At 37.9% G+C, this 23,488-nt stretch overlaps 3 protein-coding genes across 5 annotated transcripts; 1 reads left to right on the top strand and 2 right to left on the bottom strand.

The window, feature by feature from the left end:
* The first annotated feature begins 3,627 nt into the window (after window positions 1-3,627).
* LOC105569175 (adenosine deaminase CECR1-like) lies at window positions 3,628-7,768 on the top strand. The gene is made up of 4 exons (XM_012025384.1): window positions 3,628-4,548; window positions 5,598-6,186; window positions 6,358-6,678; window positions 6,937-7,768. The coding sequence occupies exons 1-4, from the start codon at window positions 4,299-4,301 to the stop codon at window positions 7,319-7,321; spliced, it is 1,545 nt and encodes a 514-aa protein (XP_011880774.1). The 5' UTR covers window positions 3,628-4,298; the 3' UTR covers window positions 7,322-7,768.
* A 73-nt stretch (window positions 7,769-7,841) lies between these two features.
* On the bottom strand, window positions 7,842-11,073 carry LOC105569176. 3 transcript variants are annotated; one of them, XM_012025385.1, is made up of 6 exons: window positions 10,868-11,072; window positions 10,267-10,529; window positions 9,011-9,492; window positions 8,844-8,948; window positions 8,139-8,294; window positions 7,842-7,935 (listed from the first exon to the last, which is right to left on the bottom strand). In XM_012025385.1, exons 1-6 carry the CDS (start codon window positions 10,969-10,971, stop codon window positions 7,882-7,884), a joined length of 1,164 nt encoding a protein of 387 aa, XP_011880775.1. In that variant the 5' UTR covers window positions 10,972-11,072; the 3' UTR covers window positions 7,842-7,881. The 3 variants fall into 3 exon arrangements, with proteins under 3 accessions (XP_011880775.1, XP_011880776.1, XP_011880777.1); XM_012025386.1 differs by having other exon boundaries at window positions 10,276-10,529; window positions 10,868-11,071; XM_012025387.1 differs by lacking the exon at window positions 8,844-8,948 and having other exon boundaries at window positions 10,868-11,073.
* Window positions 11,074-13,687: 2,614 nt separating this feature from the next.
* Window positions 13,688-23,115, bottom strand: LOC105569299. Its single transcript, XM_012025655.1, has 12 exons — window positions 22,681-23,115; window positions 22,279-22,532; window positions 20,854-21,332; window positions 20,673-20,777; window positions 20,431-20,586; window positions 19,066-19,103; window positions 18,198-18,404; window positions 17,332-17,585; window positions 15,973-16,448; window positions 15,676-15,780; window positions 14,160-14,315; window positions 13,688-14,072 (listed from the first exon to the last, which is right to left on the bottom strand). Exons 1-12 carry the CDS (start codon window positions 22,896-22,898, stop codon window positions 14,019-14,021), a joined length of 2,502 nt encoding a protein of 833 aa, XP_011881045.1. The 5' UTR covers window positions 22,899-23,115; the 3' UTR covers window positions 13,688-14,018.
* Window positions 23,116-23,488: the final 373 nt, after the last annotated feature.

The raw sequence follows: 23,488 nt of genomic DNA, 5'->3' as shown, positions 1-23,488 counted from the left end.
TTCTCAGTGATAATGTACTGACTGGCTTTCGGTACAGGTGAGAAAAATAAAAGTATCTGTACTAATTGCGATACAGAACGAAGAGTTGTTCTACACCAAGCAACGACAACCGCACATATAATTTCATCATTACAGCTGGACTGATAGACGTAATTTAAGATAATTACATTACGAAAATAAACAATTCTTTACTTCGACCAATTCCTTTCCATGGATGATTCGAATTGCATTTGCGAGCGAATGACGAACACTTGTTTTTGTAACATATTCGACGACGACAATTTTATATGACAGAATGTATTATCCCGGTTGTACTTACACGTGACTATATGTGAGACTACATTATATGTACATATATCTGTATACAAAATCCAGGAAGTAGCGAGAAGGGGAAAAAGGCATATTTGCTACAAGACTTTTAATCAAAGCGCGCATGGAATGTTCTTATCGAGGGGGAAACCGCTGACCAAAATCTTGTATACCAATGCCCACTAATGCCCAGTGGGCATTACTTTATCTTATTATCTTCTTTTATCTTATTTATCTTCTTTTATCTTATTGTATCTTATTTTATCTTACTTTATCTCTATAATGCCCCAGCAAGACGTAATGCCCAAAAAATGCCCTAGTAATGCCCAATGCCCAGTAATCCCGCAAATCTGTACACCACAATGCCTTCAGCGGTTTCCCCCTCGGTTCTTATTGAGAAGAAATTTGTTATCTCGTTATCATTTAATATCAGCTATCGTGTATTCAATCACCTGCGATTCATACCAAATATCGCAATCATCGATGCGATGCGCACTTGCAGGCGTTAAATCGAGCGCTACAGAATGCCATATCTTATATTGCAAGTGTTTAACGCGTAAAATAATACGAAGAACACGATATGAGCAAGTACACGAATAAAGAGATTTATGAGAACGAATGCTCTTCTTAGATAAAAAAACAAATAAATGAGCGATATCGCGTTCAGGGATGTGCGAGCTATCTGAGTACGAATCGAATCGGGTGAGATGCGGTTTGATTCGAATTTGAATTTCTATGATTTGAACCTGAATTATTCGAAACTTTCGAATCTAGATGGTTCGATGTTAATAAGTGCATTCAGTGAATGCATTCGGCACTACAAATAATTAATAAGTGTCAATATGACTCGTTGGATCCGAGAGTGAGAATCAATTAAATATGCATCACATCCTAAAACGAATTTATATTATATAAATTATTATTCCACGTCAAAATGTTCTCTATTATTTACACATTAAAATTCAATCTACGGTTAATAATTATTGTAGATTGTTAATTAAAAATTGTACCAAAGTTTCGATTCAACATAAAAAATCCCTGATTCGCACATCTCTAATCGCGTCTTGGTTTTAATTTCAACAAAAGACTGACGTAATCTTTTACGTAAAATATCTTTTACTGACGTAAAATAGTGAAAATAACTGAATTAATTTTCTAGCAACAATTTGTATCTCATGAGAGTATTTAAGCTGTTTGCACTTGCACGCCACAAGTAGTGATCCAATATTTGCTGCATTTTTTAGAAGGTCACGTTATGTTGTTAATTACACAAGAGAAATAAATTTTTAACACTGCACTGAGGAACTTAAGTTCGAGCTGAGGTCATCATGTTATTTTCGAGGTGTGGCACAAGGATATCTCTTTGTCGTGTGTATTTTGTAAACGGCATTCAGACGGAGGAAGATAATTAAGAACGTACTTAATGACTTTTATACATAACTTGGAAGTTTCCCACTCGAGATGGTGCGCAAAGATAAATCTCGCCAAGTTACGTACGTGAATGTAGATTATTTTGTATAACGATATAAATTTTGTGTGACAACCGGCGGAGTTTTTCTTATCATCGTTTCCCTCCTGCGCTTATAATTACGTTCATTAATATGCATTAATTCGTTGTAATATGTCGATGGCAACGATACATTGCCGCTCTAATTTACGATCAGCATGTCATACTACCGAGAAGTTTACAGAAATGTCATTTTGGAGAAGAAAATGATATCTTAAAGAGAGAAAATTATTTTAGAGAAATTTTACATTAAAATTAATTAACACGTAATTGTAGAAAGAAGGCGCTCAATTAATGCAATGTAAAAATACTGAGAAGAATGAAAATTTAGTCAATATAGATTTTCTTAGAAATATCCTGCTAATCAAGATGTGATAAAATTACGAAAGTATTTAAATTTACTTATCTTATTCCTAAAATAAGATAAAATAATGTAATAAATGAACCGCGTAAGTAGTTCAATTTAATAACTTTACGTTTACAATTAATCGTATGGAGTTATATACGTTTACTGTGTTACTAAATGACTTGTAAAAGACATGTACTACTCATACTATATTATTTGCATTGAATTGATTGTTTATTTATAGTTCTAGTCAATTTCACTTTATTTTACTACGCATTTGAATTTGTTTTATTAGCGTTTCTATCTTATCATCAGCACGACGTTTATATTTGCTTTAGATAATACTCGTGATTTATTAGCCCACGTGTCTAAGGTTAAAAAGGTATTTTTTCAGTGCCGAGAGATGAATATTCTTTGGACAATCGTTCTGTACGACTAAATACCTATCGTGATACTTTCCAGATAACATACACAGTTCTATTCTTCTGGCGTGCAAATATTCTTCATTTCAGAATATCCCACAATCAAATATTCTATAAATATATATATATATATATATATATAGATTATTACAATTAGAAATCGCGTATTTATAACAAAAAAGAACGATTTTAGAATATTCATCGAGGATGTCTTTGGAATATTTGTTCAGAATAACTTTTTAATATTCATCGCGTTTATGTATTGCACATTGTTTATTGTGTAATACACTTATGCAAAAAGCAGTGAAACCTGTGATCACATACCATTAATATAACCGACACGCTTCGATAGATCATTCTATTCACATTCGAAAAAGATTTATAGTAGTGCCAGTCGAATGCTCCACGAACATAAGATAAATATCTAAGAATGACCTATGGGATATTCCAAATATTCTTGAAGAAATATTCTTAAAATGTCCATAGGTGTGTCTTGTGCTAGCTGGGTTAGTTAACATACTTATAAGACGCAGCCTATTAATAAGACTTATTTGAAAATATTCTTTCGCCGCGGTGAGTTGAATGTTACGAGGATCTTAATCTTTTTACGACATGATCTACTGGTTGTGATGTTTATTCAAAGTTTATCGCAGAATAATTTTTGTCTCATAAAATTTACATCCATAGTATTTTATTAATTGTATGAGAAATATAACAAAAAATGTATATCGAATCACGTTTATAAGCTTACAGCTTTCTTTAATTCCAAGAGTAATAAAATCTGACACTAGCACGTGATATTATCGAATTGCAAAACAAGACGCGATCTTTTATTCTTGAACAGGTGTTCAACTGATTTCATAAGACGCAACGTATTGATAATATTTATTTGAAGATATTCTTTCGCCGCGGTGAGATGAATGTTACGAGGAATCTTAATCTTTTTACGACACGACCTACTGATTGTGATATTTATTCAAAGTTTATCCTACAGAATAATTTTTGTCTCATTTTACATCCATAATATTTTATTAATTGTATGAGAAATATAACAAAAAGTGTATATCGAATCACATTTATAAGCTTGCAGCTTTCTTTAATTCCAAAAGTAATAAAATCTGACACTAGCACGTGATCTTTTATTCTTGGACAGGTGTCCCATTGATTTTAGATGCATCCTCCGTTGACAGTTTTAAGTTCGCCTTCCGATGGAAAATAAACGATTCCAGATCACTCTGGAAATTTCAGAACCTGAATCTGCAGCGAGAGAAACGAATGGTCTTTCTCTTCTTTAATATTTATGATATACGAAGCATTCACTTTGTGCGTAATATCAGCGCGTCATACATGCAGGTGCGAAATTTCATTAATTACGACTCGAATAATTTTACACTGCGATGCGCAAATCGCCCAATATGTTTAAAATTCTGTCACACCTGATTTATACGGAGGATCAATAGACACATGTGTCACTGGTCGTCGACTCAGGTGGTCAACGGTGCCAACGAGTTTACTGGTCACGCTCGTGCACACGTTCCTCCACGTTTATCTATAATGGTGATCACGGTGGTAAGAGTCACTCAGTGAAGATCGAGCAGCCGCGACGATCACATCCCACGGATCTATCGATCACGGGCCGCGCACGATTTTTCAACGAGGTGTCTCGCCGGGCCAAAACTCGACGATAGATCGTGGCGGTAGATTCTCCACGACCATGGCCAGGGTAGTCTTGTTCACTTTGGCGATCTTGATCTGCGGCCAGGCGACCTATGTGCACCCCAACTACGTCACCCTATCGAAACGGGGGCCTGGGCTCCCGACGGTGAACATGTACTGGTTTAAGCGACAGCGACTGCTGGCGGATGAGAAACAACAGTCCCTGGGTGGCAAACTGCAACTCAGTCCCGTCGAGACGAAGGCCAATAATGTCCTAATGAGGGCCAAAAGGCGAGAGATCTACGATGGTTTGAATCCTTTCACTTACTATCGCTAGTTCGCGCGTTCAACAACGTTCGACTCGCGGCTGACCGCGGTTGTCTTGCCCGCGATTTAATAAATTCGACGAAGAGCTTAGCGTGGATACTTTTCTCTTCTCTTATAGAACGGATCCGTGCAAATTTCGCAATTCAAGGATCCAACAGAATTTTTATTCAATATTATTCATTGTCGAGTCAACTTCGTTGTATTAATCTAATCTCTAAAAGTCAATCAGTGGACCGAAAACAATGAATGGTCACTGATTTTACAGCATTTACTTTTACCAGTAAAATGTATTTTAAGTATAATTAATAAATATATAATATTAAAAATAATTAAAAATAAAAAATATAATTAATAAAAAAATAAATAAAAGTAAAATGTACGGTAAAGTTTCAAAAAACTCTCACCAAATTCCTGGAAATGCCGTATTGTCCCACGACTACATGATTTTCAGGGTAAATTTTAAGAGAAGATTCTATCCGTGTATAAATATGCCACTGAAAAACGCAGTGGTACACTTGTAACTGTAAATCAGTGACTATTCACTGTTTTCAGCAATAATCCAGTGATTGACTTTTAGAGAGTAGCTATCCAAGACTTTACTGCATTCTTTTCGCTTGGTTTTCGAAGATTTACGTTACCTCAGATGATTACGATAATCCCTTCAAGTACCTTTACCGAGAAGTGTACTCAGTGCGTTCTGAGCAACTTACTCATATTTCAGATTAACGCTTTTGTAACCGTGCGTTATCAATGATTGTGCACGAAACCGTGAACCATTCATAGCGTGAGAACGCGTTAGAATATCCGCTCTCTCGACGGACATGACAGATTATTTGTCGGACGTAACCACTTCGGCGTAATGTTTGCCGAAAAACCGCGCTAGGTGTTACGAGAAGACCACCTGCTTGAAAGTACAAACTCGAGCAGCGCCAATGGAGAAATGAATATCACGGAAGGAGACTCAAAGTTTACGACTTCGCGTAATTCCACTTTTCAACGCTTGGTTTACGAGGCCCTCGCATTTCCGCAGGTTTCATTACCGGCGACAGCTTCTTGCCGTCGCGCAACTTCATGGAAGTGATACCGAAGATCGAGAAGTCCGAGGTGTTCAGGATCCTGCGCGACATGCCCAAGGGCGCCGTCCTCCACGCTCACGAGTCCGCCATCGCCTCGTTGGACTATCGGCTCTACAACCTCACCTATCGCGCAAATCTGTACGTGTGCGAGGAGAACGACTTGCAGCTCAAGTTCTTCAACACGACCAGCGACGATTGTGACTGGCAGTTACTGAGCGAGGTACGGCAAGACCCAGCCCGGGCCGACGCTATTAACGAGAAGATCAGGCAGTCTCTGACCATGGTCGTGGAAAACCCGAAAAGCGTCTACACCACGGTCGACAAGGCTTGGGAGAAGTTCAACAGCATCTTCAAGTTCATGAGGCTGATCGTGTCGTACCGACCCGTCTACGAAGACCTCTTCTATCGCAGCCTCCTGGAGCTCTACGAGGACAACGTGATGTACGCGGAGATACGAGCCACGTTATCGTCGATATATGAGCTCGACGGCAAGACGTGTGGGCCGTTGGAGATGCTGAAGATCCACAAGGACGTTATTAATAGGCAAGATACTTCCTCTCTTTAAATTATCTTCTTTTATAGCTTCAAGTCAGCAAAGTAGTAAGTAAATGTCGCAACTAGTTTTCCTATTTCGGCAGCTGATGGTCTCGCGATATTCCGCGGCTGCGCCAGGAACTATTTTGAATGAGATAACGTAATAAATGGACACGACAGGTTTAAGAAGGATTACCCCGACTTCGTTGGCGCCAAGATCATATACGCGCCGCAACGTGGCGTCGACGACGAAAAAATGGACTACTACCTGAAGACGTTGACGCAGATAAGGCAACTCTATCCGGATTTGGTGGCCGGTTTCGACCTGGTTGGCCAGGAGGACAAGGGAAAGCCCCTCACCGAATTTGCCGACAAACTGAACGCCGTTGACCCGAACGTCAAGTACTTCTTCCACGCCGGCGAAACGAACTGGAACGGAGCGTCCACCGACATGAATCTCTTCGACGCTTTCTTGCTCAACACCAAACGCATCGGTCACGGGTAAGTAAAGCAAACACTTGGAAAGAGGTGAATTGAAGATCCGAATTAAAACATCGATAAAATATAATCGAGAGGTAATCAGATGCAAACAACGATTTGTGACTTTCCCTTATCTAGATTTATCTTAGATTTTTATCCCCAAATTTAGTACAATCAATTGTAGTAGGTAGATCAAGGAATTTACCTAAGATACGTCCAGAACAGCTGAGATAGCGTACAGATTGATTTAATGGTCTGCATTTCGCGTTGCTTCTTCAGATACGCGCTAACGAAGCACCCGCTCCTATGGAAGTTCGCGCAGCAGTTAGGAGTCGCGGTGGAGGTCTGCCCTATCTCGAACCAGGTTCTCGGTCTCGTGGAGGACATGCGGAATCATCCCGCGGCCAGTTTGTTCGCGTCGGGCTCGCCCGTGGTGGTCTCCAACGACGATCCCGGGCTCTGGGGTGCCAAGGGACTGAGCTACGACTTCTACGAGGCCTTCATGGGTATAATGAGCGCCACCTCAGATCTCAGGAGCCTCAAGCAGCTGGCGATGAACTCGTTGATTTACAGCAGCATGAATAAACAAGAGAAGCGGCAGGCGCTGTGCCAGTGGCAGGTCAAATGGGACGCCTTCGTAGGCAAACTGGCCCAATCGGCCTAAAAACGACGGATCGGAACAAACGCAAAAAGCACCTCGTTCCTCTTCGTATCATTGGTATGCGAAAAGAGGCAAGTCAGCGCGAAGATGAAAGGATATTGTCGACAGAACGACAGTACGGTGCCATAAGCAATCCGTTAAGATATTCTTAGAACGTTTCATAGACAATAGTTTTATCTTGGAGCGTCTTGTGTTCTGCCACGTTTTTAGGGAAACAAGTACCGCCGAAACTGTGCATCAATTTTATGGAACAGCATTTTGTCTTATAGAATTCTTATCGGAATTCCATACGAATCGCCACTACCTCATTGCGTTCCCAGATAGCAATGCGTGTCTAAAAGGCATCTTTAAGAGGGTGTTGTCTTGTTTAATGCATCTGACGATTCACCGCTATATTTGTAATATGCGTCCAATGGATATTACGTTTGTTACGAAGAAGCCCTGCTTTTGTAATACGACTCTTGGAAAAAATTCGCCGTATCTTGCGTTTTGTACAATGAGATATAAGAACTACACGACAAAATAAATGTTATTTTTTTCATTATGTACAGTATAACAATTCATTAATTCGACGCTCGCTGTAGAAGATTGTAAGCCGAGTAAGAAGTCCTGCAAATCTACGGAAATAAGGTATTGCATCACAGCGAAGTGTCTAAGAGACATATTCTATTTATATTTATGCTAATTTGCGCAATTGGCTTCTGCCATAACTACAACGCATAGATAATTGTCGGACTAACTTTTACACCTCGAACACGAATCACGTAATACACAAGATGTATGTACTAGTCTCACTTACTTACTAGTTTTATTTACTTACCAAAGTAAAAGTGTTAAGAGATAACGCGAATACTCCGTGATAGGAGAACATTATTCCTTTTTGACTGGTTATCATAATAAACATCAGCAATCTACGCTCTCGCGGTGTCACCATTGTCCAGTCACTGGAATAAATAGCGGCCGCGATGCCTTTACTCTGCGAAAGAAAGCAAGCCGTTAGCCAACGTAGTACAGTTTTACACGAACCCTGTAAAAAAAACAGCAGTGTGTAGGCAGATTGGCAGCAGATTTCATCGAAACGTGTGTTAGCAACCAATTTGCCATCAAGTTACATCAGTATAAGATCTGTTCAACTTTGCTGTCGTCTGCTGACTGATTAGCACGCTTTGTAGTGTCCCTGAAAATCACGTAATCGTGGGACAACATGGCATTTTGAACAACTTTATGAATTTCTTGAAATTCTACCAAGTATTTTACTAGTCAAATGTATGGTAAAGTTTATTTTTCCGTGGAAATTTTTCGGCTGGCACACAGAATCCAACAAATCCGACAACTTGTAAAATTTATAGCAGGAACTTGGTAAGATCTGCTTTCGACAGACTTGGTTTTCAGGGGAGACATTAACTCTTCTCAATCGCAGGCTGTACCTTCATAAAATTTTGTAAACTTTCTGCTTCTACATCTAAATGCTTTCTGGCAAATACCAAGTTTTGCCCGTGTCAATTTCAACATTACGCTTATTTACCTTCAACTCAAGCTCGTTTCCGTACCAGCAATAATAGAACAGTTGAAGCAGCATACCACTCAGGTACAAGAATATCGAAAGAAACTCAAAGCTGAGCAGTTTCTTCTGCAAGAAATAAATACACGTCGCACGGCCGAGGACATATGGAAACGTCTCTTTTGCGATACCTTCGACAGAATGAAGATACTGGTGCACACGATGAGCAGACTGAAGAAGAAGAAGATCATCACCGTCCATATGAACAGCGCGCGTATCTTCTTTACCAAACCGTTCACGAGCAAATGATGCTTGACGCATTCGACGATCGAGGCGTTCGTATCTGGCTTCCGTCCGGAAGCGACGTCGCCGGCGCCCCTCAACCCGTCCGTCAATCGGCAGCACATCAGCTCGATCTGTGCGCAAGCTTGAATCATCAAGCCGTAAACGAGACAGTCGAAGGAAACGTTGAGCATCACTGCGTAGAACAGCGCCAGAAATTGCTGCAGATAAGTAGCTAGATATGGAAGCAGATTTGACACGGAGTACGGGATGTATGTCTTCAACGGCAGCACGCGCTCGCCTCCCTTGAGCAGTTCTATAGCTGGGGTGACGACGAAGCCTAACACGGTCGCGTACGATATCGTCATGAACGAGATAGTGCTCCACTTAGCTGTATTACAAAGATTTGACTTCCAGTAAACGTCAGTCACAGCTGACAGCCATTTCCCAGCGAGAAGCGACCCGTCGATCGATGTCAAATTGACGACAATTTGACGGTGTCCATTTGACATCGCTTCGACATCATTTCTCACTGGGTTAACCGACTTTCTATCCCATACAGCACACAAATGTTGAATCAACAGACTCAGAAACGTTCCATTACAACATTGCAATATTGCATCAATGTTACGAAATGTAGATTCAACGTTGAAAAGATGTTGCAAAATTTGAGTGTGAAAAAATAATAATTTGTTCAAGTTTGTTTTAACGTTGTAGCAACATAAAAAATTTATGTACAAACATTAATCTAGATTCAATGTAGAAAAGATATTTATACTTCAACGTTCAACACTGCAACGTTCCGGCAACATTATTTTAACTTTCCGTGCTGTATGGGTATGTTTCTTCACGAAATGTTATGTCACGCCACGCAGAGCTTGTCAAAGCCGCATAATATTTAATTATATAACTGTCGGCATAATTAACTAACTATTAAGCAATTAATCAACCGAACGATAAATGCCAAAAAGTGTATCGACTTGCAACGCAGGATACAGCAATATCCAATTAACAAAAAGTGATGACGTATTTGGACAGGTGATTATTTACGGAGTTTCTGTCGAGTGTCTTGATTATTAATGATCTTTGGCACACGTCACGTGACACATTTGTATTTCGCGATACGTAACATTTACGTCAAACGGCAGGCGTATTTGCGAATTACCGTGCGCACCTCTGCGACTGTGCTCTTCCATTATCAGCTTCTCCGTGGAATTTCTCGGCTGGCACATCTTCACGCGCAGGCAATCCAACAAATCCGACAGCTCGTTCTCCCGCAGCAGAAAATTCGCGTACTTGACGCACAGCGTTAAGTAAGTCAAGCCTAAGAAGAGCCCTTCGGTCAGCTCCTGCACGTGGTCGCGCGTGCGAATCACCTCTATCACGTCGGATATCGTAAACTCGTATATCAAGAGAAAAATCGCGTACCTGCGGATACACCGCCGCTTTAAATAATGGACGAACAGGTGGACGAGGAAAAGACAAGTTTTGCTGTGTATTTTAGTAAAGTCCTCTATTATGAGATAGGATTTCTAATACGAGATAGTAGATTTTCAACGTCCAAATTTAATCACAATTCCTTTTCCGCAACGACATTGCACGATTCAACAGTCCATTTTCCACTGAACAGACTTCGCTCCAAGAGCAAAAGATTCATGGTGGAATCAACAGATATCTATTAATTTAGCAGAAACGCTGTCTCATATTAGGAGCCTATCCCATAATAGAGGACTTTCTTCTATAACTGCTTTGTGTGCACGACATACCTGTAACAAAGGCGCAAAAATCCAACGCACATGTTGTCGTCCTGCCGCTCTTTCCATGCGCCGCAAAAGCGTAGAGCTTTAAAGTTTATCGGTAGAATGTCCATATCTTCGTATCATCCTCCTGTAATTGCCGGCTTCGTTCTCGTTCCGTTTCCGTCCGTGAAATCTCCTTCGTTCTTTTAATAATGCACAGGTTCTTGTTTTTCTCTCTCTCTCTATCGGGGTAGTAAAATTTCCGATAACATTCCGCCATTAAGAATTGCATTAGTAATGCCGTGCAACGTTGTCAAGCGCACGTTAAACTTTAATACGATCGGGTCGCCGCGGTTTCTTATCGGAGAGCTGCCCCGTTTCAACATCGCGTATACTTCGTTTCATACTGTGCGCCGTTAACATACGACCGTTGCGTGTCTCGCAAAATAGGAATTTGTTGAGCAACTCTTCTGTCGTGTAATATTAAATGTCCGCAAGAAAATGGGGATATAGAAAATAGTATTGAACCGGCGAGAGGTATAGCGCGCTACGTGAATAATAAACTGCGTAGGCTGGAAGTGAAAAGATAAGAAGTTCTCGCGAAATGCTCGAAGAATTGTACAACATTTTTCAATGCGAATTAATTACCGATTAACCGATAAAATAGCGTCGCGCGTGTGCGTGTCTTTTAGTTTTTTTGTAACAAATAATTACTAAAAAATGTAATATCCAAGTTAATATCATAAAGGTGGGTTTTTTCAGAATATCTCGCACTTTATATAGAATATCGGACTGTATCGTACAAAGTAGCTTTTAAACAGTTTATAATACGCACAGTGTCTATTAATTCAACATTTGCCACGAAAGATTTAAAGCCGAGTACGAGCTGACAATGTGAGAAAACAAAATTGGATTTGCATTAAGTATTTTAACATAATTCTTTATATCAATTAATTTCAATCAGTTTAAATCAATTTGATCTTTTGGTATCGATACGAATATTTACATTGCAACAACGACGGTAAATTCAGCATGCTTTGTCTTATTAAAATCAGTTTCATCTTGTAAGCTTTTACCCACACGTGAATATATTTTCCGAGTTCGCTCGCCCAAGTGTTCAGAGGCGATGCAAATATTCCATAGTGAAAGAAACTTGATCCTTTCTCTGGTTGTTTATCACAATGAGTTTCAAGGAGTTGCGTTTCGCGAGACTCGTGGCAAATCCTTAAAACAAGTAACGTGCGATATCTCTGCTCTGTGAAAGTGAATATCAATCTAGTTTAATAGTTTTTTTAATCGGTAACATATTAATTCGATTCGTCTGAAAGTTGATTCGCGAAACAAGGCGAGTTGAAGAAAATGTTAATATTATTGCGTAAAATCTGTTGCAGGTATATCGCCATATATGGAAATACTTTCGAGAAGAAACAAGGAATATAGACTTTTATTCATTCTTCTTCCTTTGCATAATTCCCCCCCCCCCCAAAAAAAAACAATATAGTCCCAAATCAATTACAATATTAAAAGAGGAAACACTCCACTGCCTTAATAAACTGTCGCGAATATTTTGATTTATTATTTAATTAAAAAATCGCTTGTGTCGATAAACGGCGTGAAACGTCGAAGTTGAGTTCTAGTAATGTATGCATGATAATTAAATCAATCGTACCAATTAATTATGCGAAACGAATTTTTTGGATTGCATTTATTAATCTTAATGAGTTATCTTGTTGTTTTTTTACTATTCGCCTTTATTATTTCTTTCTTCTCTTATAGAGTTTCTCGATTCTCTCTTCTTTCTTTAGCATATGTCGACGTATGAATAATTCAATAGCACCGACATAACAATTTCTATTGTGCAGCATTAAATAATGTTATGGATGTTTCATGAAAAGGTATACATACACATGGTCACAATAAATAAAATATGGCCACACGCAGAGGATTTTTTCTTAAAATTTGTCCTAAAAATCATGTAATCGTTGGAAAACATGGCTTTTCGAAGAATTTTGTGAGAGTTTGTTGAAATTTTACAATACATTCTAATAAAATGCATGCTAACAAATATAATTACATAGTAGAATGTATGGTAAAATTGCAAGAAACTCTCATAAAATTCTTCAAAATACACTAGTAATTATACTAATTGTAAGTATAGCATATACTTTATTAGTACATGTATGGTAAAATTTCAAACCCTCATAAAATTCTTCAAAATGCCACGTTGTCCCACGATTGCATGATTTTCGGGGTTCAAAGATAATTTTCTCCATGCAGCATTCACATAGCGAATAAGCACACTGGCGCGATAAGTCATAAAACTTTACATGTATCTCTCATCTTTTTCTTATATTTTAACATTGTTATTATTGCTAAGATTCATGTGTGTCGCATGCGCAATCCTCAATTGCGCTAAGATGATAATATACAGGGTGTCGGATTCGATTTGGACGACTCCAAAGATTATAGTTGGCAGACATGCAAAATGGTGTATTTGTTGACATCTCTCAAGGTCCGATAGCGAGAGGTGGAGTCACGCATCGATCGATGAGAGACGGGGGCGAGCGGGGAGCGGTGAGCGGGCGAACGGCGCGCAGCGAGCGAACGCGCGACATATGACACCGCGCCGAAAAAGTTTTTCTGGTGGTAGGAGAATAATACACCATTTTGCATGTCTGCCGAGTCCGGCCTTCAGCTCCTCCGTGCACTTATTGGCTCAGACGTTTTTCTTAATTACGCGATAATAATTACGAATTTTGTAAAATGGTATATAACTTTTCTTCTCAGCTCGACCCAATCTACTATAATCTTTGGAGTCGTCCAAATCGAATCCGACACCCTGTATAGCCTGTATCAATCCCAAGAGGCTATAGAAATATCAGTTAAAATTTGAATTAAATCGAGAAAATGGTTTCTAAGAAGATAGCGAACAAAGAAACCAGGCTACAAACTCTTTCTCTCTTTATAATAATAGTACAGATAATAAAAACCGTCTAGATATTTTAATATTTAATACTGTTCTTTGTCATGTAGAAGATTGTCACTGGTTGATAAACAATTACCAATAATTTAGAGACGATTCTACTTTAAAGAGTTTTATGTGTATCTAAAAATGGATAAAAAAATACTAATTTTATACAATTCATTCCTTCTATATAGTTCAATAATTCAAGTGTAGTCACATAGATGTCTGTTGTAAAACGTTAAAGGCAGAATAGGATGTTTTCAAAATCTATAAAGGAAATGATCGTCACGTGTTATTTTGTTATTATCGCTAGGCCAGATATGCACAAAGCACGCATTGTTATCGCAAACTTACCCAAGTGAAAGTGTCGAGAGCCAAGCTGAAAATTCCGTAAGAAGACAGTTTCAATCCCTTTTGACTGATAGCCATCACAAATAGTAGACTTCTCCGGTCTTTCGTCGTAGCAAGTGTCCAGTCGCTCGAATAAATGGCGTCACCGATGCCCTTACTCTACACACACACATACACACAGTAAAAATGTCTTTATCTACTCACGATAAACCTATTTCAGGTGATCTATAATATTCGACATAAAATTATAAAGACATACAAAAAGTAACGCGTTTTATGATTTTATATTACATACGGAAAAGTTATACAGTTTACATTGTAGGGGTAAGACGGACCAACGGATAAAATGGTCCAAGAGTATAAAGATTTTGTTAACAAATGTTGGTTATAAAATTAATTTTTCTCAACATTTTTAATTATCCAACAGTTGCATCTTACCGTCTGAGGCTGCGGTCAAGCTGTCGCTACAAATGCTTCGATGCGTTTCTTTTCTACGTTTATCTTCATTGATAGAAACGAAAAGAAAAGTACTTCGAAGTATTTGTAGCTGCAGTTTGACCGCAGCCTTAATCGTAGATATGTATATTCATTTGATCAACCGTCAAATTTCTCGAAGAAGACCTTGTATTCTAAATAGTCCAATTTTGCAATGTGTTTTAAATAATTGAATTTACAAATCGTAATACATTAACATTTCCATTTCTTCTTTTTTTTGGACATGGTAACATTTCGTTATAAGTTATATCTAAATGTAAATAAAAATGAAAGTAAAATCTTAAAGTTGTCAATATTGAGTAAGAACAGTTGGGTTTGGAGTAAAATGAATTATTTAAATATGCATTTTTGTATGATGTATAATTATATCGTAAATAAATGAATAATATCCTGATCAATCACAGCTTTTTATTTTTAAGAAACTCTAATTTTTTGTAACAATAAAAAATATAATTATGAAATAAAAAGATAAGAAATGATTGTGAGATTTTTATTAATATTAATTATTATTATATTATATCTTAATTCTGTGTATAATATAAAGTTTCTATTTTAAATTAATTCACTTGTTGGTTCATTTTACTCCATGAATTGGTTCGTTTTATGCTGTAAATGAAGTAAAATGGACTAAAACTTAGTTTTAATAAAAGCCTGGTAAAAATTCCATAAATACAAAACTTAATATTCTAATATTGAAATAAACATTCTAAACTTCATAAGATTAATTGACCACGTCTGACAAATTTTAATATTCAAACTCACAACATTTCGACCATGGCTTTTCCCAGTGAGAAATGATTCGTCGATCGATGTCGAAATGATGTCGAATCGACGTCAATTTGACGGTGTCGATGTCGACGAATCATTTCTCACTGGGTTGGTCCTTTTCAAGTGATAATTGTGTCAGTGAATCCGTATGGTAAATCAAGAGAGCTGATCTTAATTTCACGAATCACATTGACACTAATCACGTTCCGTCGTTCCGGCTTTAATTTAATGAGTTATCATTAATTTTCAATCTCACCTTCAGTTGCAGCTCGTTTCCGTACCAGCAGTAGAAGAACACTTGAAACAGCATGCTGCCGAGGTACAGAGTCAACGAGAGAAATCCGACGCTGAGAATACTCGTCTGCGGGGAAAACTGAATTCAGTATATTTATGCGGTGCCGTGACACGCGGTGCAAATTAGATATTCAGTGGCAGCGACGCTTTCTTTGATCAACGATTGTCAGCTGCACAAAGAAATATTTGCAATAGAAGAATCTTTGCGGTGCCGATTGTAATCACAAGGAGTTAATCGTAGGGATTCAGTTTACGCGACCTTGGACATTTGGAAAATACTGGTGCACAGGGTGACCATGCTGAAAACGAATAAAATCGCCACGGTCCACACAAATAACGACTGTATCCTGCGCACGATCTCGTGTACGTATAAGTGATGTCTCACGCACTCGTCGATCATCGTGCCCTTGCCCGAATCGTTTCGATATTGCCCGGAATGATCCTTGAAGATCTTCGACAGACGGTAGCACAACAGCTCGATCTGCCCGCAGACGCGGAGGGTGAAGCCGTAGACGAGGGAGTCGAACGAGACGTTCAGCAGCACGCCGTAAAATATTGCGCCTACGTGCTGAAGGTAGGTCGCTAGATACGGATATAGGCCGGATATCGAGTACGGCAGGTACGTTTTGAACGGTAGAGGCCTGTCGCTCTTCTGGGGTCCCACGATGGGCGCGAGTATAAGAGCCACGCAAGTGGCCTGGGATATACTCATGAAAATTCTGACGCACCACTTGGCTGCGAGAAACGTAAATATTGAATAAATTAGTATGGCTCGTATGTGTTAATCACAAATTTCAAAGAATTTAAAGGACTCAGAGCCGTGACAGGGTTGGTAGTGTCTAAATATTCTATTCTAAGTTTATTGCGAAAAAATATCACCTCGGCCAGGGTATAAATATTGAAAGAATAAAAACTTGTCACCATAGAAACGTTGATAGCCGACACAGCTGGCAATTTTGGAGACAATTTATTGCGAAAAATATCACAATGAATTGTCTCTAATTAAAATTGTCAGTTGTGTCTGTTATCAGTTTTCCTACACTATAGATATTAAAATTTTTGTTCGAGTTTGTACACAGTTGAGTGTATAGAGGAAAGACCCCTATTAAGAGATAAGCACCTGATATGAGATAGCACGGTTTTTGCTGAATTAATAAGCGTCGTCTATTGGTCTCATCGTGGAATTTGTTCAGCAAACAATTCATTGTTAGATCGTGTAATCGTTGTGAATAAAGATTTGTGATAAAATTTTGATGATGATTTGAAAACCTACTTAAGTCTACCTCATGACAGAGGACTTTCCTCTAATTCTCAGAAAAGGTAGAGCAAAGAGAAGAATAGGAAATACGAAGTCTTCGTAGTCTTATATCACAAATGTCGTTGGAACGTGTGGAGAAATTTCGGATTTTACTTTAACGTATTTTTAATTGATTAGCACATTTAAGATTGACATTGTGTTACTACACATATATCCAAATGATAATTTTATTGCTAAAGTAAAGGTATGTTAAAAATTTTTACTGTCAGTAACTTGTACATATCAACTTTAAGAATTATTCAAATTATTAAAGTTCGTTATGTTTGCAATAATTTCGTCAGAATGACAATTACTGAATACCTTTGCGATCGTACTTAAGGAGTATCATCTTTTCCTCGGTATTCCGTGGCTGACACGTTTTACTTCGAAAACAATCCAGCAACATTGACACTTCGTCTTGTCGCGCTAAGAAGTTTCCGTATTTAAAGCATAAAGCTATATAAGTTAACGCTAAAAAGAGCCCTTCAGTTATATCTTCTATATCGTCGTGCGTCCTTATAAGCTCGATTACTTCCGATATCGTAAACTCGTATATTAACGTAACAATAGCATACCTGAAAGTTCGTGCTTATTGTATTTGTGTTGAATGTAATGTCATAATGATTTTAATTACATCTCAGTTAAGTAGAAATGCCACAATATTTGATTGTGATTCTTAAATAAAACAAAATGCATTGATTCCTAAGTAGAAGTTAAGTAAAAATAGATTTTCTATCAGCCAATATATAGTTTTAGCAATAAATAATTTTAGCAATAAGAATCTCATTAACAAATCAATTTTCCAAGGATGGTCTTATTGTATCTGTATTGCGTGTAATGTCTTAATGATTTTAATTACATCTTTAGCAATATCTCACAATGTTTGATCGTGATTCTTAAATGAACCAAAATGCATTGATTCCTAAGCAGAGGTTAAATAAAAACAGACTTTCAATCAGACAATGTAGTCAGATTGCACTTCTTTCGTGTTTAATATTGAGACATATAGTCGCAAAATGATTCTAGCAATAAGAATCTCATTAACAAATTAATTTCCCAAGAACATGATGAACGAAAAGATAGAAATTAGCTGCGCAGACTCGATTATGTAATATACATAATAGATTTGTATCTGTAATGAGGCAAGATAAAGATAGAACAAAAAAAAATACCATGCGATATCGTACCTGTAGCACAAACTTATGAAACGAATGAAAAAATTGTTATCTTTTGCCTCGCTCCATGCACCGCAGAACCAAAGAACCCGGAAATTCAATGGCAATATATCCATAATTCCGTGACGACCGCGCCGGTGGATGGTCTCCCTCTTGTCATGCCTCGCTATGCTTTGAAAGTATGGAGCTTGTGAGAAAGATATAATGAGACTTTCTATACATTGTCAACGTCCGTTCTCGTGAATTAGTAATGTTATCGCTGCAACGCCCTAAGCGTTCTTTAACATTTAATGTTGTCGAACAGCGGGAAAATCTGCTGATTTTCTTTCTCCGCTCTACGTTTTCTCCTTGTCCCTGTATTCATTTTCATACGTTCATCAGACGTCTGCGATGACACAACCGGTCATTTCTTAAATTATAAACTCGTGTAATGTATGCGGTACCGCATGTACGAGGAAATACTGAGAGTGAAGAATATTACAATATTATTACTATTGACGTGCGCGACAGGTTCTTTCGCCAACGTCGCTCGCCTGTCAGGAAAACTAACGCGAGCAGTTGGAAATTTTGTTGTTTGAAAGGATAATGAATCTGCGGACGCGCAGAGTAAACGACAAGTATATTTTGGGATTTTCACGTCGTTTTTAATTATTTTGCAAAGAAATATTCAACGGGAACTTTGATTTCATTCGTGTCATAAAACACAGGACACGAGAACTGGAGAATAATTTGTACAAGAGCTTCTGTATAGATACAAAAATATCTATAAAATTTAAAAATAAAGATAACTATAGCATGAAAATACATCAAACGTTAATTTAATTAAAATGATAATACGGTTGTTGACGAATAGACACGAAGATGTTAAATCGAAGCTTGCTGCAGCAAGTTAAAAGCAGAGTAGGATGTCTTTAAGATCTGCACAAAGAATATTAATTTAATACAATATTTTTGTATATACAACGTTTTATTATATCACTCATTAAAAAAATTATATATATTTATCGAAAGTCTTCACACTTTTTTATTATACAGTGTAATTTACTTAAGTTGACACCTGTTACCTGCACCGTTAAAGATATTGAGATGCTATTTCTACCGAGATAAATTAAACGAAAAGGCTACTGATTTGTCGAGTTGCAGTTTTCTTTAGAATTTTTCAGAGATTCCGATTTCCACTTTGACTTTTGAAATGGATCATATATTATATTTTTTATGTGGCACATCAAAGTCGGTTAAAAGACCAAATACAAAGATACAACGTTTGTCGCATTTGTCTAAATAATTGTCGCAAAAATAGCGTTGGTAAGTTTAAGTATTTCGCCACGTCCCCTGAGGGGTCGAATGCGTCACGATTTCGCTTAAATTGGAAGTCTAGTCCGTGACTCGAATCGTCAAGGTAAATTACTCCGTCAATACGCCTACACGTTTGCGGCTATTTCCCCCGTAAGTTTACGCGAATCTTTCTAAGGTTTTTGGAGTAGATATTTACTCCAGGTCAGTATTTTCCCTCCAAAAATTTTCGAGAGATAGAACTTCTATTTTGCATCATATTTTTCATCAGCACGCAGCTCTTTGGGGTCTTGTTTTGGTTCTTGTAACATAAGAACTTGAAAAAGTTGCCGATCTTATTACCTGTGATGATCTCTGTCGACGAGACAGGTATTTTCCGACGTACAACTCCACAGCCCTTTTTGCATCCCCTCCGTACACTCGCCATAAATAAGAGAACGTCCAGTTTCTCATAATTGGTGTACATTCCGTATCTCTTTTATGATTTGCGTTGCAAATCTAAAACCCACTGACGACGAACATAGATTATCTACTTAACTGCGCAGTGTAACTATTACTGCGTCTTACCTTGATGATCTGAGTCGATAGACTCAGATCTCATCCACGCGACCTTCTGAGCGCGGTGGCAGACACGTAGCGAAGTGTCCAAACTTATCAACGTCGACAATTATTCGTTTAGACGTAACATGCGTTATATCTTTGTCTTTCAACTAACTTTGATATATTACATAAAAACACGTATAGGTTCATTTAAAAAATTAAAGTGAAAGCCCGAATCTCTGCAAATAAAAGTTCCATAAAGAACTGCAAATCGGTGAGTCAGTAGCCCCTTTATCCAGTTTATCTCATTGTCAGCAAAGACCTCATCTCAATATCATTGATGATCCGTTCGGAAGATAATAGGTGTATTGTTAAGTGAGCCAACCCGTATATTACCCTTTAACATACTCACCCACGTGAAAGTGCTAAGAATCAACGTGCACACTCCATAGAATGAAATCATTCTTCCTCTCTGACTGATCATCATTACAAACGACAAGCTCTGGCGTTGCTTGACCGATATTACCGTCCAATTACTGGCATAAATAGCACGCGCGATACTTTTAATCTGAACGAGAAAAGATTTAATTTGACGATACGACGTGGAATCTCGTTCAAAAGTGAAGTAGTCCGGCAGTTCAATATCCGCGGTACCTTTAAGTCGAGCTCGTTCCCGTACCAGCAGTATGAGAACACTTGAAACAACATTGAACCTAAGTACAGCACGAAAGCGAAGAATTCAACGCCGAAGAGCTCCTTCTGCAATAAGAGCAACATCGTTTACGTTAGCAACACACCAATTCTATTGAGTCACGTTTCACACTGATTTTCATACATTGGACATCTGATAAATACTGCTGCAGAGAGTGATAAGACTGAAGAAGAACAAAATGGCGATAATCCACATAAACAGCGATTGTATCCTGTACGCGATGTTGTGCACCGAAACGTGGTGCCTCACGCATTGCGCGATGGCAAACTTCTCGACAGCGTCGTGTTTCTTCTCTTGGTTGGTCTCCTGAAGAAATCGGAACGTCTCCGACAATCGATAGCACAAGAGCTCGATCTGCCCGCAGGTTTGAATAATGAGACCGTAAACGAGGGAGTCAAGGGCGACGTTCAGTAACACCCCGTAAAATATGGCTGCAACTTGCTCGAGGTAGGTCAACAAGTAGGGAAGGAACTCCGCCATGGAGTACGGTACGTACATCTTCAACGGCAGCTGCCTTGGGTCCTGACCCATCAGAGGTACTATGAGGACCATTAAACCCGTCATTTGCGAGATGAGCATGAAGGCACAGGCGATCCTCTTAGCTTCGTTCACAATACATCACGGCAGAGTGAAGTTTGCAAAATAATTAGGTTCTATGAGACGTAGGGGCGGTTACAATTACATTTATTCTCTAAGGTAATTAGTTTGCCAGCAATCTTTTAGCGTAAGTAATTTAGTCGAAGACACAAGACTACCAGCAAGCAGAGAAAAATAATTTAGCTGTTGCAGCAAGGTAAAAAAATTTTGCTTGGTAGATTTGTTTATACATTAACTTGTTGAAACAAAACGGTTCATCTGTGCTGCGCTTTGATTTTGCAACAAAATTCTCGCTGGTAGAATGTAGGTGTAAGAATAAACTAACCCACGTAGCACAGTGCATTGGCTGAACGTTGGCTAAATATTGGTATAATGTTGGTTATATTAGAAATGCCTCGGCTGATATTGTCCAACGTAAAAGCAATATTGGCCATGAAATAAATGTAAATATTGCACTATGATTATTATATAATATTAGATTTATTTGGAAGTGCATTGGCCAATATTTGACAATGTAATAAGAATACTGGTCTAATATTAATACAATATTAGCTAAATAAGAGAAGGCGTCCGTGTTACAATATCGGACCAATATTGAGAATACTAGATTTACATTATTTCCCAATATTGCGCCAATATATTGTGCTACTAGGAAAATTAAACAAAGAAGAAATTAAGTAAAATTGTTATCGGAACAACATAATTCGCAAATCTAACGAGGCTATTCGAGCAAATAAAATTAATCTTCTTAACAAATACTTTTGATGTCATATAATAATTAATTAAACTTGCCACGCAGCTAACTATCGCTGCTAAACCCTTTTCTTATAAGCGCGTATAAATATTTCTTTATATTTGCAAGCGTATTATTTTTTTAACAAAATATTTTATGTTCCAACTGAAATTCCTAAATGTTTTCCTTAATGTCCCCTTCAGGAATGTTAAAAGTACCTTTGAAATCGTATTGTCTCAGTATTGATTCCTCCGTTGAATCTTTTGGCTGACACAGCTCAGCGCGAAAACAATCAAGCAAGGCGCGTAATTCGCACTGTCGCGCCAAAATGTTGAAATACTTTAGGCACAAACTCACGTAAGTCAACATGAGGAACAGACCTTCCGTTAAATCCTCCACGTCGTTTCTCATACGTACAAGCTCGACTATCTCGGATATCGTAAAGTGATATATTATAGCAGCGATTGTATACCTAACAAAATTATGCGCATAAAAGAAACGTAGAGCGTGCGTTACATGCACAAAAATGTTTAGCATTTAATTAACAATGATTTCAACGGTAAAATGTTTTTGACAAAATTACCAGATCATTCTTTTGACGTGACTTATAATTAGTGTACCTGTAACAGAAGCTGACGAAGCGTACTATCAAGTTGCCATCTTTATGTTCTTTCCATACACCGCAGAAACGAAGAACGTAAAAGTTCACCGGCAATAAATCCATATTTTTATCGTCGTGTCTAGAATAACAGTAAATCTTCATTCGACAATAATAAAATATAGCATGTCTTCTGTTCAGAACTGTTGAGGCGTCTCCCCGCCGACAATGTTCTTGCATTAATAACGACGTCTAGATACAGGTATTGTTAGGGTGCGTTATCTTTTAATACTGTCCAACAGAACAAAGCATATGGACTTTTCCCATTACCGCTCGTATTCTTATTCTCGATTTAAATTCTTATTAGACGATGTAAACCGCTGGCAAAATGTCGCGCAAGTCTCCAATGTCAGCAAGTTATCACTTATTCGAGAGATTTTCTTCTGCATTGTCTCACATATAGAAATCGTAAAGTAACCGTAAATATAAAATACAGTCGTGAAACAGTTTGTAAAATTACGAATTTATTGCGAAGAATATTTTATTCCTAAGATAAGACGTTCCTGACATACGGTTCAATTGTTTTGCTAAAAAATTAACAACCAAGAAATTGCTTCTGTAAAAGTTCTTCGAAGAATCTTTCTTGAAGGAGTAAAAAAACAAGTGCGTAAGAAAAATTCAAAATTGTTTGTAATAAAGTTTAGAAAATAAAGAGCTGTTGAACACTTCAACAATTAACTATCCGAGGTCAGCTCAGTGTACATTTAAGTGACTTAAAACTTTGTAAATTCATAAAACATATTTTATAAAATTACTTTAAAATATATTTT

The sequence above is a fragment of the Vollenhovia emeryi genome, unplaced genomic scaffold (genome assembly GCF_000949405.1).
Source record: "Vollenhovia emeryi isolate VEMERY1.0 unplaced genomic scaffold, V.emery_V1.0 DF939125.1, whole genome shotgun sequence".
Lineage (NCBI taxonomy): Eukaryota > Metazoa > Arthropoda > Insecta > Hymenoptera > Formicidae > Vollenhovia > Vollenhovia emeryi.
Note: the sequence above shows the minus strand (reverse complement) of the source record. Positions and strands in the feature narration are given on the sequence as shown.